At 39.8% G+C, this 17,593-nt stretch overlaps 1 protein-coding gene across 1 annotated transcript in view; it reads right to left on the bottom strand.

Annotated features, from left to right (window-relative positions):
- LTK (leukocyte receptor tyrosine kinase) overlaps positions 1–17,593 on the bottom strand; it is a 106,545-nt gene that overhangs the window by 46,886 nt on the left and 42,066 nt on the right. Inside the window, exons 2-4 of the mRNA XM_072115705.1 lie at positions 7,709–7,825; positions 4,549–4,701; positions 3,039–3,267 (exon numbers count right to left, since the gene is read on the bottom strand). Of these exons, the coding sequence (XP_071971806.1) occupies positions 3,039–3,267; positions 4,549–4,701; positions 7,709–7,825 (499 nt within the window). The remainder of the gene's footprint in view (positions 1–3,038; positions 3,268–4,548; positions 4,702–7,708; positions 7,826–17,593) is intronic.

Below are 17,593 nucleotides of genomic sequence, written 5' to 3'. Positions count from 1 at the left end.
TCAGGGTGCGCCAGATTCATGTCTTGCAGTGCACGTTCTTCATGAATCTGGCGCCCCCTGCACTGCTCGACCGAGTGCACCAACTTTTTTTGGTGCACCTTTAACAAAGGGTGTGCAATACAATTCTGTCGGACACTGCATGATAAATTTTGTGCGCAGTCTAACTTTGCACTGGAACGCCCCTTAATGTGCAGAATTTTGTGTTGCGGACACTTTATACGTACATGTGCAAGGAGTCTGCACATAAAAGAATGCGCAAAGTCTAACAGAAAACTAGCGCAGGGGCTTTAGTAAATGTGGGCTATTGAGAATGAAAATAGAAGCCATCTTTCTTTCCTCCCTCCCTTCTTTCTGCTGAGAAGCAGTCTAGTCTTATGGGACTTTTCCTATAATTGTATCATCTGTCTTCATTTGTCTTTACTGTATGGGGTCATATTTGTCATCCTGCAGATTTTATATATTTTCTGGGTTATCATTTTGGATTCTTTCCTGCTCTATTTTGCATCTGCACAGTACAATTATATTAGAGGTAGAGCCAATATCTACTTTTATTCCATATTTATAAGAAACTTTCTGCTAGTTGCAATCACTGTGTCTAACATATTTTCCATTGGCAGGATGCCATTTGATCCTAATGACCTATTCAAATCATTAGTTTTGTTTTACTCCTGTGTTGATTTGTGTTAAAGCAATTCATGACTCTCCCTGGTTCTGAGCTCTACTCTTCTAGTGTTCCGGACCTGTTCCAAGCATGCAGTCATTATAAATGTCAAAATAAATGGTGTCATGTAATAAACTAACTTTGTGCCGTGACTTAAGAAAAACTTATGAAAACAAGAAGTAGTGTCTACACAGTTGTCATCTTTTCTCATTATAATAAATTACATTAAAATCAGCCATAGACTCCTCTTATATTGATCGAGTAACCACAAACCCATCTTGGTTCTGAGGATCTCTTAAGTGCTATATTGTGCTCACTCTGACCCCGTTTAGCTGATGCCCAGAAAACAAAAGATGGATTTCGAGTGCTTACAGTCCTATACAGAAGTTCAAGGAGATGATGAATTTGTACTGGAAAGGACACTGGCAACATTGAAAAGAACTTTGACCATTTCTAATACAAGGAACATATATCCAAAATGCATTTAGTGCCATTTTCATTGCAATGAATTAGAAAAATACTGCTAAGTATCCATTTCTTCAGTTGGATGTTATTAGAAAATTGTACCTGTGTAAAGATAATTTCCAATGAATGTAACCATGTGGTCCCCTGAAAATTAGATTGTTGTCCTTGGATGCAACCACCTCTGCTGGAGTGATTGTGCATAGAAACAAATAGTTTTAGCATATGAAATGTCCAGGATTTACGGCATGTCCCACAGACGTCCTATGGATTGCTGAATCTAGGTGGTCGGGCGCCTAAACAGCACATGTCTGGCCACAACTACCGGAGTGCAGGGGTGGTCATATCCAAGTACAACTATCTTGTTTCTAGGGACAACGTGGCAACATTTATAGGATATTGGCTCAAATTTATTAAAGATCCTGCATTGTTTTTTTCCCGACTTTGCACATTCTTTTTAGTGCAAACTGCTTGCACCTATATTTATAAAGTGTCAAAGACATATGTGTCTTGGCTGCGCTATACCCAACGCAATTCTGCACTGAAAGGGGCATTGCATCGCACGGACAACACATTTATCATGCTACGTCTACCACTCTATGTTAAAGGTGCACTAAAAAAAGTTGGTGCACTCTGGTGCGCCAGATTCATGAAGAACGTGTGCCACTATTCATGAAACTGCACCCTCTACAGGCAATCTGCACATAGTGCAGTTTGTACTATTTTTGATAAATGTGGGCTTTTTTTTTAAAGAACATGGGATTAAAAAATGTTTATATATGGCAGATGAATTAAATTACTTGTGAATGCCCAGTTGAGAATACCCCTTCAAGTGTTATACAGAACTTTAAAGGAAAGCCATCATCAGATTTGCAGAAATTAATCTCATTAATTGTTGATAAAAATGTTAAGACTGCCTTGACCTCTGCCAGGCTGTACTCTATTTGCTCTGACCTTGACTTGTTTTCTGAGTGCATTTTTGCCTGTTCCTTTGGAACCACTTAGCAGTGTCTCTTGACCTTTCTAAAACAGCTGTGACTGAGCTGATGTTACCCCTGAGATAGGTCTGCAACAAAAACCTGTTCCCCATATGGCAGGTAATGGATAAATAACAGTGACCTCGGGAGTCATATCAGATAAGTGACATAGGTGGTTCACCCTTGATAACAACCAATATATCACTCATAGGGACAAGGTGAAGGCAAACCTAGCCATGACTAGAGCTGTGTATTTCTCTAGTGTGTAGAACATCTTTATGACTTGGAAAAGAGCTGACATGACATTACAGAAAAACAGCCAATGTAAAGGAGAATGTATATTGATGCTGATTGGGTTGATAATAATCATATGATATAAATAGTTCTACGGGCATCCAAATGATTGACTGTGAGTGTGTAAGAGATGACATCATACTGCCGCGTATGTCCAACTGTTTTGGTCACGATGTTCTCAGATGTGCCAATTGAAATTACATTCAGATCAAAGCTTATGCAGCACAGAGCCTGCAGTGCAGTTACTGGTCCCGGGCAGGCACCCTGGAGCCAATTCAATTTTATTAATGGAATCAGAAGCTTTGTCCCTTACATAAGCAGCCAAGACGTATCACACTGCAGCAATAATGCTCAAAACACAAGGGAAAAGAGAAGTCCTGCAATGACTCGCTATCGATCTTCTGTCTGATTTATGTAAAGTGGTTAACAATATTCTACTTGTGAATGGAGTACATTGAGTTGCACCTATTTTACCATTCAATATCCAATAGACCTTCACAACCATGTTACAGCATGAAGAGGCGACTGACTTGACCACTAGGTACTAGCTCTATCTATCTATTCATAATGCATTCTGAAAATATGTTTATAGTCTCTCTCCTCCCTCAATAGGACTATTGAGGTGTCCTAGAGGTAAGTCTCACCTGTTCCCCGCTGTGGCATCCTTGAAGGGTGGTAATGTTACAGTGAGATTTGACGTTTTCTCATGCACCGTGACCATTAATGTTTGTGCGGTGTAATCTTCCACTGAGTATAGGGACAGTTCTAGCTGACAGGTCTCAGAACTTCTTGGGTACAAGGGACTGAGTAGTCGGGACACAACGCAATTTCCTTTTATCGGTGTCTGACTTGTGTTTAGAAATAGGATTCCATCTGTAAAAGAAGGCAATACAGAAAATAACATCTCTGAAATAGAAGACGGTGTTGTCCTACTGTGGATTTTATTCTGATAATCTCCTGGTATTTCGACCTTTTACTCGCATATTGAAATCTAAACTTCACTGCCAGGAATCTCCCAATTGATACGTTAAAAAGAATTTGGTTTTGGGGACATCTGGCCTGAGTGGGGCCTATTATTACAAATGAGGTGGCATTGGACTTTGTCTAGGTTAGAGTTTGTGGCCACATTCACATCAAATTTTTTGTAAAATCTCAGCATATACACCAGGAAAACGCTTGTATACATAGACATATACTGGAGTATAGTTTTTGCCTTTTTCTGCACAAATTACGTTGTATACTGTGGAAAGCACAAGATGGATATAGTCAAAAACTACATCTTTCCATCCTGCTTCCTCCTTCTGAGAATGTATATGCTCAGCAGTGGCCAATGGAGGTTCTTGGGGATGGATGTAACATATATTGCATCCATTCCCCAGCCTCCACTGTGCATACACTCAGAAAGGTCCCTAGAGATGACACTACCAATGGTCACCACTTTCAGGGGGGAAAGGAGGAACAGGACAATGTATCCCAAACTATCCCAGGACAATGTGCACACAGTGGGATACATCTTGGCCTCTATTGTAACGATCCTCCACGATCTATCATGGCAAAATACTAGGATAGCCTTATAAATCAGGGGAGGCACAGCAGATACAGAAAGTTCAGTCCCTTTTTGGGCATCATATGCTCCTTCCAGGATCGTAAATGTGTTCATAGGGTTCTTCATATAAATCTAATGTCGATTACTTCTACTACACCCTACTACACCCTACCATGTCCACAATCAGTGACCGTAGAATAAATGAGAGATTTATGATGTTAGAATATGTTATATATATAATTTCAGACAACTGCTTTTTATTTTTTTGCAGACATTTTCTTATTTTAATAGCAATTCAATACCATAATGGGTTTTAGCAATCACTAAATTCTCCTTTCCTTACACAACAATGCAATAAATATGTTAATAATGAAATCCACCTTTGTTCTGTCTGTATATATTTGCATGGTAAAGATCAAGTCATACCCTTGCTATCTCCTGCATTATCATGCATTATATTCTTGGCAGCCATACCCTGCAGATTTGCATATTTCATAACTGATAGGGAAAATCAATTGAAAACAGAAAAAAATGAAAATCAAAAATGACAAATTAGAATTGGATATTTTTAAATGCCTGAAAATAAAAAAGTACATATCCTTTCTTACCATCAAGGTTTCCTGCTGTAGGCTTGTTCTCTAGTAGAAGTGTCTGTTGTTGGGGTGCTAATTCCCTGACCACCGTTTGCGCCCAGTGCGGCTTGCCATCCATACTTGTAGATGATTTCCAAGGGCAATGAGTTTTAAAGTCACAGGATTCTCCTGTAATAGGAAAGAGGAAGGGAGTTCAGTAAAAAGATGGTATTCTGTATGCTTCAATGATGAAATGTAGACATTGGGGGTCATTTACTAAGGGTCCGATTCGCGTTTTCCTGCCGTGTTACCCGAATATTTCCGATTTGCCCGATTTCCCCCGGGATTTTGGCGCAGGCGATCGGATTGTGGCGCATCGGCGCTGGCATGCACGTGACGGAAATCGGGGGGCGTGGCCAAACAAAAACCCGACGGATTCGGAAAAACTGCCGCATTTAAAACAAAAAATGTGTTGCGAAGCTAGCGCTTACCTTCACTCAGCCTGGCTCGGTGTATTCCAGTGCGTTCCGATGCTCTTTAGCGCAGCAGTGCCACCTGGTGGACGTCGGAGGAACTGCCTTAATAAATCCCGGCCGGACCCGAATCCAGCGCAGAGAACACGCCGCTGGATCGCGAATGGACCGGGTAAGTAAATCTGCCCCATTGAGATTGCAGATTTGAAAGGCATTGTGGTCTATGAGACATCTAAATAAAGCTATTTTTAAGGCAATTTAAGGCCATTTTCTCCATAATCTCCACAACCGGGTCTAACCGATGTGTTTATCGATTTGCTATTGAGTTTGGCCTCGAAGAGTATAACCTGATTGGTAATTGAGCATTCACCCTATTTTTCCTTCCACAGTCCTGCAGTTCGGGGAATGGTGGACTGGTGTTTCCTGTTCTGATCAGTGGGGGCTCTGCCTTATCTATCATTTATGGATAGCTGAAAAAAGCTTCAAGCCAAAATACAACTTAAATCTTACTTAAAGGTGTTGACTGGGATTACAAAACTTATTATATATAGCTCCAGTGCAAGCTCTTTGTGTTAGGCTACATTCACACTGCCGTATGGGGGGCGTATATACACTCACCGGCCACTTTATTAGGTACACCTGTCCAACTGCTCGTTAACACTTAATTTCTAATCAGCCAATCACATGGCGGCAACTAGGTGCATTTAGGCATGTAGACATGGTCAAGACAATCTCCTGCAGTTCAAACCGAGCATCAGTATGGGGAAGAAAGGTGATTTGGAGCCTTTGAACGTGGCATGGTTGTTGGTGCCAGAAGGCCTGGTCTGAGTATTTCAGAAACTGCTGATCTACTGGGATTTTCACGCACAACCATCTCTAGGGTTTACAGAGAATGGTCCGAAAAAGAAAAAACATCCAGTGAGCGGCAGTTCTGTGGGCGGAAATGCCTTGTTGATGCCAGAGGTCAGAGGAGAATGGGCAGACTGGTTCGAGCTGATAGAAAGGCAACAATGACTCAAATTGCCACCCGTTACAACCAAGGTAGGCAGAATAGCATCTCTGAACGCACAGTACGTCAAACTTTGAGGCAGATGGGCTACAGCAGCAGAAGACCACACCGGGTGCCACTCCTTTCAGCTAAGAACAAGAAACTGAGCTCATCGAAATTGGACAGTAGAAGATTGGAAAAACGTTGCCTGGTCTGATGAGTCTCGATTTCTGCTGCGACATTCGGATGGTAGGGTCAGAATTTGGCGTCAACAACATGAAAGCATGGATCCATCCTGCCTTGTATCAACGGTTCAGGCTGGTGGTGGTGGTGTCATGGTGTGGGGAATATTTTCTTGGCACTCTTTGGGCCCCTTGCTACCAATTGAGCATCGTTGCAACGCCACAGCCTACCTGAGTTTTGTTGCTGACCATGTCCATCCCTTTATGACCACAATGTACCCAACATCTGATGGCTACTTTCAGCAGGATAATGCGTCATGTCATAAAGCTGGAATCATCTCAGACTGGTTTCTTGAACATGACAATGAGTTCACTGTACTCAAATGGCCTCCACAGTCACCAGATCTCAATCCAATAGAGCATCTTTGGGATGTGGTGGAACGGGAGATTCGCATCATGGATGTGCAGCCGACAAATCTGTGGCAACTGTGTGATGCCATCATGTCACATGACCAAAATCTCTGAGGAATGCTTCCAGCACCTTGTTGAATCTATGCCAGGAAGAATTGAGGCAGTTCTGAAGGCAAAAGGGGGTCCAACCGTTACTAGCATGGTGTACCTAATAAAGTGGCCGGTGAGTGTACGTCCCCCATAGACGGCAATGGGTGCACAGCGCCCAACGGGAGTGGTAACTGTTGTAACTCACTTCGAACCCTCCCTTCTCTGCAAAGGTTCTAGGAAATCTGATTATTGAAGGAGCTTCCTTCTAGAATTCTACAGAGAGTTTAGTGTGAAATCCTTTATATCACAATGGGGAAGTGTCAAGCTAGTAAATTTGATGTGTACGAGTATATTGTATTCCCTGGTTCTATTGATTTATGCAAAGTTCATTGAAAAGTTAGTGCTAATTTCAGGCCCCTCACTTGTATCATCTTGTAATACATCTACCAAGCTCCTCAAAAAACATTTGATCATAAAAGCCATATTTGCTTTGGTGCATCATTAGGTGAAAACTAATGTAAATTCTATATTGTTTTAAAAATATTAGCTTAAAGTACAACTGTAAAGTGTAAAAACTTTTGCCTAAGTCAGCACTAAGCAAAACGAAGCAATTCTCTAATTTACGGTAATTAGCTATCTGCAGGTGTTTAGCTCCTAGCAGAGGTTTTATCTTGCCCCCCAGGCTAATCTCCATTTGCCATGCTTTCTGGTTGCATGATGCATTTTAAAAGATTCGATTTTCATCTTTACAATGACACCATGGGTATACTGTAGCTGAAGTAACGCTCCCCATCCAGGCTCTAAAATTAACTCATCTCAGGCCAATAGTGACTTTTCTTAGCTATTTTGAAATTTATATGCAGGAAAACAATTTTCACTTTACTGATTTATGGACATTTTGTTGAAAAATATCTATATTTCCTGCAACTGGGCAAAAGCTTGTATAATGAAGAGCTCCTATAAGAATGAACACAACTCAAGCCTGGCTTAATGTCTTCAACTCCATTATTTTTAAATATAATTTAATTGCTTACATTTTATTTTGCTCTTACCTGCATGTTTTGGCCGAGATAAGATCCTCTCCTCCTCATCACTCAAAGCCACACTAGTTATGGATAAGCCAGGTGTAAAGATGGATTCAGCATGGAGTCCTGAGCACCAATCAGCAACTGTAGATGGCAAAGAAAGCATATCATCAACAAGTCATATAAATTTCACTTCTAGTCAGATTCCACCATCTGCTATAAGTTACAGAAGTGGATGCTAACATAAAACAGCAGTCCTGCTGATGTACAATACATTATATATTAGAATAGGAAACCCAGAACTCCCAGCAGGAATTGTAATGTATATATATGATCACCTGAAATAGAATCTATATCCTATATCAAGATGATTAAGTGATAGCACAACATATGTCCTACAGTGTAGCTCTTAGAAATACTGTTCCATACTACTACTAATAATTCCTTTATTTATATAGGGCACACAGATTGCACAGCGATGCACAGAGTTTGGCAAATTGGTCCCTGTCCCCAATGGGGCTCACAATCTTATCATCCTACCAGTATGTTTTGGGGTGTAGGAGGAAACCGGAGGACCTAGAAGAAACCCACGCAAACACAGAGAGAACATACAAACTCTTTTCAGATGTTGACCCTGGTACTTGAACCCATGACCTCAGTGCTGCAAGGCTGTAATGCTAACCACTAAGCCACCATGTTGCCCCTCATATAACTATGAGCTCTATGTAGCTTTGGAGTTTTGTAGATAGATGGTTTCCTTGTATCACAAGAACCAGTTAGGAGCTTCCCCATTTCAAGGACACAAATTGGGTAATAATCAGTATAATCATAATATATATTTTTATTGGACCTTTAATTACTTGAATACATGAATGTGAGTGTACAATGTTGAAGTTCTAATCGACACCCCAAATCTCCCAATTTAGAGAAAATGAATCTGTATCCACATTTTTCACAAATACACAATTTAATAATTAATACACAAATAATACAATTTCACTAGTGACAGGTTCCCATTGAGCCTATTAACTAAATGCCACCTTTTAGCTAAAAATAGTTTCCCTTACATCGCCATAAAATCTAATTTATGTTATCCTTCCTGGCATCAGAAGAGGCGTGCCCTGCTCTATCCTCCATGAAGGTATGATGTAATCTCATGTGATCAGATACACACATGAGGTAGATGTTTACGTTACTGGGTAAAGCAAATGCTACCGGGAATAAAGGATCTTAGAAGACATCATCCTGGTCACATGACATGATGAAGTGCTCAATGTCGTTACAGAACTCCTTCGCCCAACGGTCCAGCAAGGAACAGTGTCAAATATTGAATCACTTGATTCAATCTCAAATTATAAGAAAACAGCGCTGTATATATCTGTAGTTGAACATTGGCAGACGATCTCTAATTACTAGTTCCGCACAGCAGCATGTCTTAGCAGTGAGACCTGTCAATCGTGAACAAGGAGGCGGGGCAGTGCCAGTAAAATGTAATATGCAGGACACCATTAATATCATTGGACTCTTCCCAGGTGAGCTGCATATAAGTTTACAAACTGATTTTTTTTAACATTGCAGCCATAGAAAAAGGAAACATTTATGTAAAAGGGGCAAAGCTTTTTAATCATAGTTTTCTAGGAAGTGTTTATTTTAGGTGGTTTAATTTAAATGGCGTATTCCCTTTAAAACTGTAAATTCATTAAATATAGTTGTAGTAGTCAGAACATGAAAAGGAAACATAGGAATTATGGTTGTGTTGCCTTTCATGGATCAATGGAGAAGACTTCTGTCCGGGGTATTGGGGGTTACCCGTAATGCACTGGACCTGGAGTAAAGTCTTCTTCATTGATGGAAGGTTAACATGTTGGTCAGAACCCCCATTTATTTCTTCTTCTACTTCTAACTTCCCAAAGCAGTGAGACAAGGGGGCAGGGAACACAGGGACCTATGTATGCAAATATTTATGCACCTAGCAGAACTTTCTTACAGAAAGGTTGAGGATCACAGTTAGAAAAAGAGCATGTGCCATAACTAGAAACCAGAACACAAACCCGGAAGGAATGTTGGAGGAATCACTAAATCATTTCACACCACAGACTATCATCTTCGGAAGTTTTAAACTACATCTTCCCTTTAGAATCGATTTTTCTTTCTGCTTTCATATCGATCCTCTGAGGTATTGTGAAGTAAGGCTTTGTGAAGTATGTGAGTTAATTAATTTGCCATTTTGAGGTTTCGGAACAAGAGGTGAATTATAAATGGTTTCACAGTATCATTAATCTGACAGATACAACTAAAACTGTAAGAAGTTGGGTGAAAGTAGAAACCTGTGATGTGTTACATTGAGACAATGACTCAGAAGAACCAGGTATCAAGGGACTGATAAGTCAATCTCATGGCTCTATGATAATTACTATAATTGAACAGCCTAGTGGGAAGTCATATTAATTATTAACATATCCTATGATTTACAGGACAATGCAAGGCCTCTGCACATTGTCTGATAAGTGGGAGGCCAGTTACCAGTTAGCCTTGGATATGAAGAGAAATGTGTATGTGTACAAGTCATGTGCTGTATAGATGATTTAGATACATGGAGAAGTTAATAACTACCTTAACTAGACTTGTTTAAGTATGCCATCTACTGGAGACTGTTACATCCCAAAGGATTAATTTAACATCTCGGAAGATCCGAAAGACAAGGATTCGGCCATGAATAGTTTGGATACTCATCCTTTAAATTCTTTCACATAAAGATATGTTGCCATAATGTTTACTAACTTCAATATTCTCAAATGCAAATGTTCATTATTTTTGTAAAGAACTACAATTAAAAAATAAACCTTTGGCTGTAAAAGTTTCTGCCAATGATGTACTTTTTGTCTTACAAGTTAATTTTCATTATGGAGATTGGATTTGCCACCTCTTGGGGCCTAAAGAGACTTCAAGGCATGCATGCTCCTCTGGGGATTCTTTTTCACCAATGTCTGACTTTCAATAAGCCCGGTGACATGATGTGGGTTAAAAGCCAAACCAGGAAGGGCTCACTCAGATGGCCGTTCAGTATGCTATCCATTTTTTTAAATAGATTTTAATGTGTCTGTTCACATGTCTGTTTTTGTTTTACGAATGTGCAGACAGGGTAAAAAAATGGCAGTTTTTCACACATACAGACCACAGACCTCCATAGTCAATAGACTTGCAAAAAAAAAATGGACAGCAGATGATTCCAAAAGAAGAAAAAAATCCAGCTTCAGATGCAACAATCCCATAAAAAAAGTTAGTATTTATTAGCAAAACTGTAAAAACATATGGAGGAATAGAACAGGAACATTGAAGACAAATACAAGGCTCTGCAGGCAAAGCCTACGCGTTTCAATAGAATATCTTAATCATGGCTTAGCATGACATCCGTATGCAGTTTTCTCTCAAATGTTGCTGGGAAAACAATTGGGCAGAGATTGAAGTAGGTTTTTGTGGATGTTAAAAAACGGATGCAGACACCTATCAGGGTGTCCCCGCCAGGCTCCTATCTACTTTGTTTCACAATGAGAATGTAATTTTTCTTAAATAAATTCTTGTATTAGCCACATACAGTAAGGGGATAAGCTTCATAGTAGGAACCACCTTGTTAGATAGATCCCGGATGGTAGGTTTCCTTTAAAGAGACTGTCTGTAACATTAAGCAATATATATGACAATTTTGCATTCACCCCAAACTAACTTTGCACTAGTTCTCCTCAGTTCTGATAGGGAAAGTATCACATATACCTGGAGTTTCTTCAATACTCTGTATGTTGCACATTTACAATCTTTACAAGTTAACAAGTATTGCTACTAATCTACCTCCTAAGCGTATGCTTTCCATAAAGTGATACCCGACAATCCCCCCTTCCACATTTCATCTTGAACATATCTTCCTTCATCTGTTACTTCTATGTAGCACCTGTTATTCCCAACAAATTTTCAGTATATTATCTGGAGCTCTCCCTTTGATATAACGGCATGTTCTAGTCAACCCATTTCTCAAGAAGCCCACTCTTTGTGTTTGCTTTTAAACTTCCACAACATCTGGACATATACTTTCTGAGAAAACCCATTACAATCTGGCTTCTATGCTTTACATTCCATAGAAACTACATTTACCATAGGATCTTATGATCTCTTGTCAGCCAAATACTCACAGCCACCCCTAATGTCATCTATACATTTCACACTTAATTTTTCTCAAACTTCGCTCTTTCTGTTTCCCAGATTATCTTCTTACTTTCTTCTCTACTTTCCTACGCCAAGCAGACTACAATTTCCAAACTATAAATTACTCTAAATGTTAGACAAGATTAGTAAATCTGCCCTCATGATAAAAACCTTCTTCAGGATCATGTTCCCTTTGTGTCATTATTATGATTATTCCTCATGTTATCTATCCTCATACAGAAGAATGGGGGAGATTGGTCATACGTTGGTGCTAGGTGCACCAGTATATAATATAATTTCTGCCCCCGCTGGCTGTTCTGGAGGGGCAGTTCTACGCCATTTAGGTGCCGTGTATAGGTGGAATACCCATACCATCCCACTGTGCCACTAGGTGTGCCTCCCCTCACGTTCACCTGGCATGGAACTGGTGTAAGGGAGGAAAACTGTCGTTGAAGTTCTACAACCCCCCATCCACCCCCCCAAATATATTAGAGTAATATTCTAGCATAACTATGCTAAAAAAAAAAGAAGTCTTATACGGAATTGACATTCTGGGGCACATTTACTTACTTGTCCGACAGAGTTCATCGAAAGTGCATTGTCCAACGATAATGCACTGTGCCGCGATTCACTAAGATCGTGCGCCCGATATCCTGCATGTCAAAAAGTAAAATCCTGCGCTCAGTCCGAATCAGTCGAATCATCCGACGGCACGGCCCCCAATTTGTGCCACATGGAAGCCAGCGCAGCTGCACCAAAAACCACTTGTGTGTGATACAATGCCAGTGCTGGCACCTGTTAAATACCTGTCAAAGCCGTGCAATCGCCAAAAACGGCGAACAGTCCGATGAAAGTGTGATCTACGACCCTTAGTAAATAAGCCCCTATATTTCTACGTAGAGGACAATTGTGTGAATACTATTACGTTGTATGATGTGGACATACATACTTGGGCTCTTCTGCATGTTGACCTTTACCTCTCCAATAAAAAGAGAATAATTAAGTCATTATAGAATTTATAGTATTAGTAGTATAGTATTAATTATAGTATTTATAGAAAAAATTCCCATAATGATTCTAAATGTGCTATCTAACCATGAAGCCATGATTTGCCATTTTTGGGCTCAATGCACCGGTAGAGCAGTAGGTCTATTGTTTCCAATTCCATATTGACAGCTGGTCAGCTAACGGTCTAGTCACAACCCTACTATTCTATTTCATACATAGCCTTTTTCCCTATACTACTGCTAAAAGCTCTGAACTGATACCACGTAAGTGTGAGAGTGAAACCTACATTATTCTCCCTGGTGAATGAAAGACGTGTCCCAGGAATGGCATCTCCCAGCTGCCCGCTATTCTACATGCACTTATGTAAGGATTATTTAAGGTTTCCAGCTACAGCAAATAGTACTGTATAATTTTACAAACCACTTCCGAAAATACAGTATGTGCCCGTATCTGGAGAACGGTGAAGCTGTTATTTGTCGAGTCTTTATATTATTAAAGCTTTTAGCTCAAAGGAAAGCATTTTATTTCACTCAAGGAAAATCATCTACATTTATCATCTTTTATGTTAAATGACATATTATAGTAATGCACATTCTCTGTCACTTCTTACGAATGGACGTCAAACATATAGGTTGGTTTGTATCAAAACAATATTTGGTGGATTAACCCTTTAAGGATCACATCATTTTAGTTTTATGCCTTTCCATTCTTTACTTAATCCTTAACTTTTTTTATTTTTACGTTTACAGAGCTGTATGAGGGCTTTTTTTCCTTTGTAAAAAATTGTACTTCTTTGTGACGAAAAAATGAAAAACTTGTGTGTAAATATAAATTCTTTATTTTGCCCTGTCATTTTCATTGCTACCATTTTGGGGACTGCATGACCTTTTGATAACTTTATTACATTTTTAATGTGTTGCAAATTGGCAAAAAAAATGGTGTTTCTGACATTTGGGCGCTATTTCTGTTACAGGGTTTACCGCAGGGAATAACCATTTTTATATTTTGATACATTGGGATCATGTTTATAATTTTATTTATTTTTATATCAGTTATAGGGAAAGGGGGGTGTATTTTTAGGTTTAATTTTTTTTTTATCTTTAAAGGGTACTTTAACCCTTGGGGGCCTGATCGTTCTTACTACAGTATTGCAATATATGGAGAATTTGCTTAGGATCTATAACAATGTGCCTCCTCTCCAACGCACCCAACTGTAGCCGTGTGGGCACGTTCGTGTGCATGCAGCCTTACACTATATAGTGGCTGTGCTTGAAAATGCGAATAATCTCTGCTAACCTGAATGAGGCCACTAAATACAGGCCATGTGGGTGACAGAGGAGACATTACTGGGCTATGAACAGGAGACAGCGCCACTTTGCCCTTGTAGGCTGCTAGGTGTCAGACCCCTGCCATTAGGATATCAATGTCCTATCCAAGGAATACTCCTTTACCATCTCAGTTCTTCTTAAAGTTTACTTATTATATTGAATGATATAATATTAGTTACAAGCCACAAGCATTCTCCTCAATCACAATTCTACCATCTTCTAGTTTGATTTTCACAAATAAACAAAATTTAAAAATAATACAAAGGTAAACAGTGTATTAATCCATTTCTGACCTAAATGTTTTGGTCCTAAAGAATCAGGAAATAATAAGATTTTTTCATCTACTCAGAGTCACTGACTGACAAGGATCTGACTTGCTCCGGAGAATAGAGGAGCTTTAAATCCATGGTTAAGAATTACAGCAGCGCCCAAGTGCTCTTCATTTACTTTTTATGGAATACAAGTATTTACCCTTTAAAGGGGTTTAATGTTTGGATAAAGAAGAGCTATAGGGGTTTTTAGTGCTTTAGGGGTCCAATAAGGCACATGGTAAGTGGCATTTTACAGATTTTGCATTGGGACGAGGAAGCTTCAGGTTTGTAGTTGGATAAAGATACCTTCAGGGATGAAATCTGGTAAAGAATTCTAATCCTAAATAATTATTCTACGTGCAGCACATAATTTCCTGAATTAACAAGAAGACTTGACTTGTTCTTGAAGCTCGTGAATAATACATTGCAGAGCTTTCTTCCTCTGGCATGATGATATTAGAAGTCATGCTAACACTTTTGCTTCAATGAGTCAGAAATGTCAAATGCTTAGAGGTACATCGCTTTACTTTAGAAACAAATGGCTGTAATATTCAGTACCTGGAGTTGGATGTAATGCCATGCCACATGGCTTAGCATTCAGAGCTGCACGGAGGAGGGACAATGGGTCTTTGGGTCACATACAGATTATTACTGAACTAAACTTGACTCCGCGATTATCATTTACTTTAACAAATAGAGGTCCCTAAAAGGGCAGATTTCAAAGTCCCAATTAGAGCGCTAGAAGTTTAAGGATGGGTATTGAGCATGTGTCGCTGGGTTAAGATACAGATCACAGCTGACTGTTCAGTAGCAGTACATAACAAAAGGTTTTCACACTTGCCTTGCAGATCAAATTAGAGTGCAATGCAAGTTCTGCACATCAGAAACACACCCTGAACAGGAAAACTCAAGTGTAATAGGGGATTTCCAGAGCTTTAACCCCTTAAGGACGCAGCCATTTTGTAACTTAAGGCTCAGCCCCATTTTTTGAACACTGTTACTTATCAAAGCAATTCTGAGATAGTTTTTTCCCCACATGTTGTGTTCATTTTAGTGGTAAATGTTGGATGATAAGTTTTGCGTTTATTTACAAAAAAAAAGAAAAAATGATGAATTTTTTGAAATTCTAAATCATTTTACCACCTAAATAATGACATTATAACATTTCCCATATGTCTACTTTACATTTTCATAATTTTTGAAATGTCTGGATAATGTATTTTGATGTCACGTGGCTTACAAATCGAATATCGGTTTTCCGGATTTTCAGAATTGGCTATTTTGGGGATAAATACAGTTTTGAATGATATTTTACATATTTAACATTAAAACCCCCTATATAATCAGACCATTTTCACATCTGCACTCCTCAACCTATCAGAAACAGCTTTCAGGATGATTGTTAACCCCTTGAGACCTTCATAGTAATTGAATCAAAATGGAGGTGAAATTTAGAATGGTCAAATTGTGTCGGTTATACGTCCATTTAGCCCTAAAATTTACACATTTCTAAAAGATAAAACTCATCTTACTATTTGTTCTGCAATTTCTCCCGAGTACAGAGACCCCCCAACATGTGGCCGTTACTTGTTTTATGGGCGCACGGCAAGGCGCAGAAGGGAAGGAGTGCCCTGCAGCGGCCAGAATTTTAGTTTCCTCATTGGCTCCTTTTGTAGGCTATAAAATTTTTGCTTTTTCATTATTGGGGCCATGTGACGGCAATTTTTTTTGCGGGATGAGATGCTTTTTCCAGCATCTGATTGCTTGTTCATGATAATACTCTGCAATACTGATGTATTTCAGGGTATTAGCAGTGTCAGCCTATGCACATGCATTGGCTGACACTGTGCCTTTAAGATGACGTCATAGACGCCATCTTTCAGGCAGTTCTTACAGGCAGCTCTGGGGTCCTGATCGGACCCCAGGGTTGCCATAGCAACGATTGGCGCCCCCGAAAACGGCGCGGGTGGCAATCATGGGGAAAAGACCCCCCAAAGACAAGTTAAATGCCGTGGTCGTGCTGACCGCGGCATTTAATGGGTTAAACACCCGCAATCGGAGCCCACTCCAACCGTGGGTGTTACAATAGGGTGTCGGCTATCACTTACAGCCGGCACCCCCATGTTTCCCGATGCCATTTCGGCTCAGATTGGACACTGAGCGGTAAGTCACTGCGCAAAGCGCTAAGGGGTTAATATTGACATCTTACATGGGAGTCCTGCCAATCAAGATTTTTAGTGCTTACTTTAGCTCTACTTTTTTTGATTGGAAAAAATTCAAAACTTCACACCGAAATCTTAGATGTAGTGCGTGCCATGGGCTTTTGTACATGAACACACAATAAATTAAGATTCACTCCTAGCATTGCAGACACAAAGCAAAGACTATGACATCCTAAGTTTATGCCATAAAGCTCATTGTGGAAGAAAACACAAAATGGGGAGAGGGAAAGGGGTACAGGATGTTTTGTTCACAGGCCCAAAGCTTTATTGAAAAACACAGACACAAGAGGGAAGATAGGGAGGAAATAGAAGCTTGTGAGGTCTCCACTTCCTGTCTGCGACATGCAAATGAAGCAGAGTCCTAAAATTCCCTCTGGTGCAAGAGAAAACAAGCTGGAAACAAGTGGGGACAAGCGAGTTCACGTGTAAACTGGCAAATCCAAGGGGAAAAAGCAATGAAAAGTTTTTCTGCAGAATTATCCCTGAGTTGGTGGATAAAGTCCTCAGGGTTCATCACTTACCGCAGGGGGTCTTTTCTCAAGTCAGAATTTGCTTTTAGATATAAACATCTCCTTTTGCAAGAGTTGTTGTTGACGGTGGCAAATGAGAAAAGTAAGGGTGGTGGGTTAGTCCATTGCACCTCTACGTACATTCACATGCACAGCTCCATGCTTTCTATAGTGGCAGTGCATAGTACTATGTGTAACTCTCTAAGGGACAGAGATGCATTTATGAAGATATGGAGTAAAGTTATAATGCAAATCCCTTAAAGGAAACTTACCATGAAAAATCTACTGTCAGAAGTAGATCTGATGGTAGATTCCGCCTGCCTTACTCTGCCTAATC

The sequence above is a fragment of the Engystomops pustulosus genome, chromosome 7, assembly GCF_040894005.1.
Source record: "Engystomops pustulosus chromosome 7, aEngPut4.maternal, whole genome shotgun sequence".
Lineage (NCBI taxonomy): Eukaryota > Metazoa > Chordata > Amphibia > Anura > Leptodactylidae > Engystomops > Engystomops pustulosus.
This window is presented reverse-complemented; position numbering and strand designations above follow the sequence as displayed.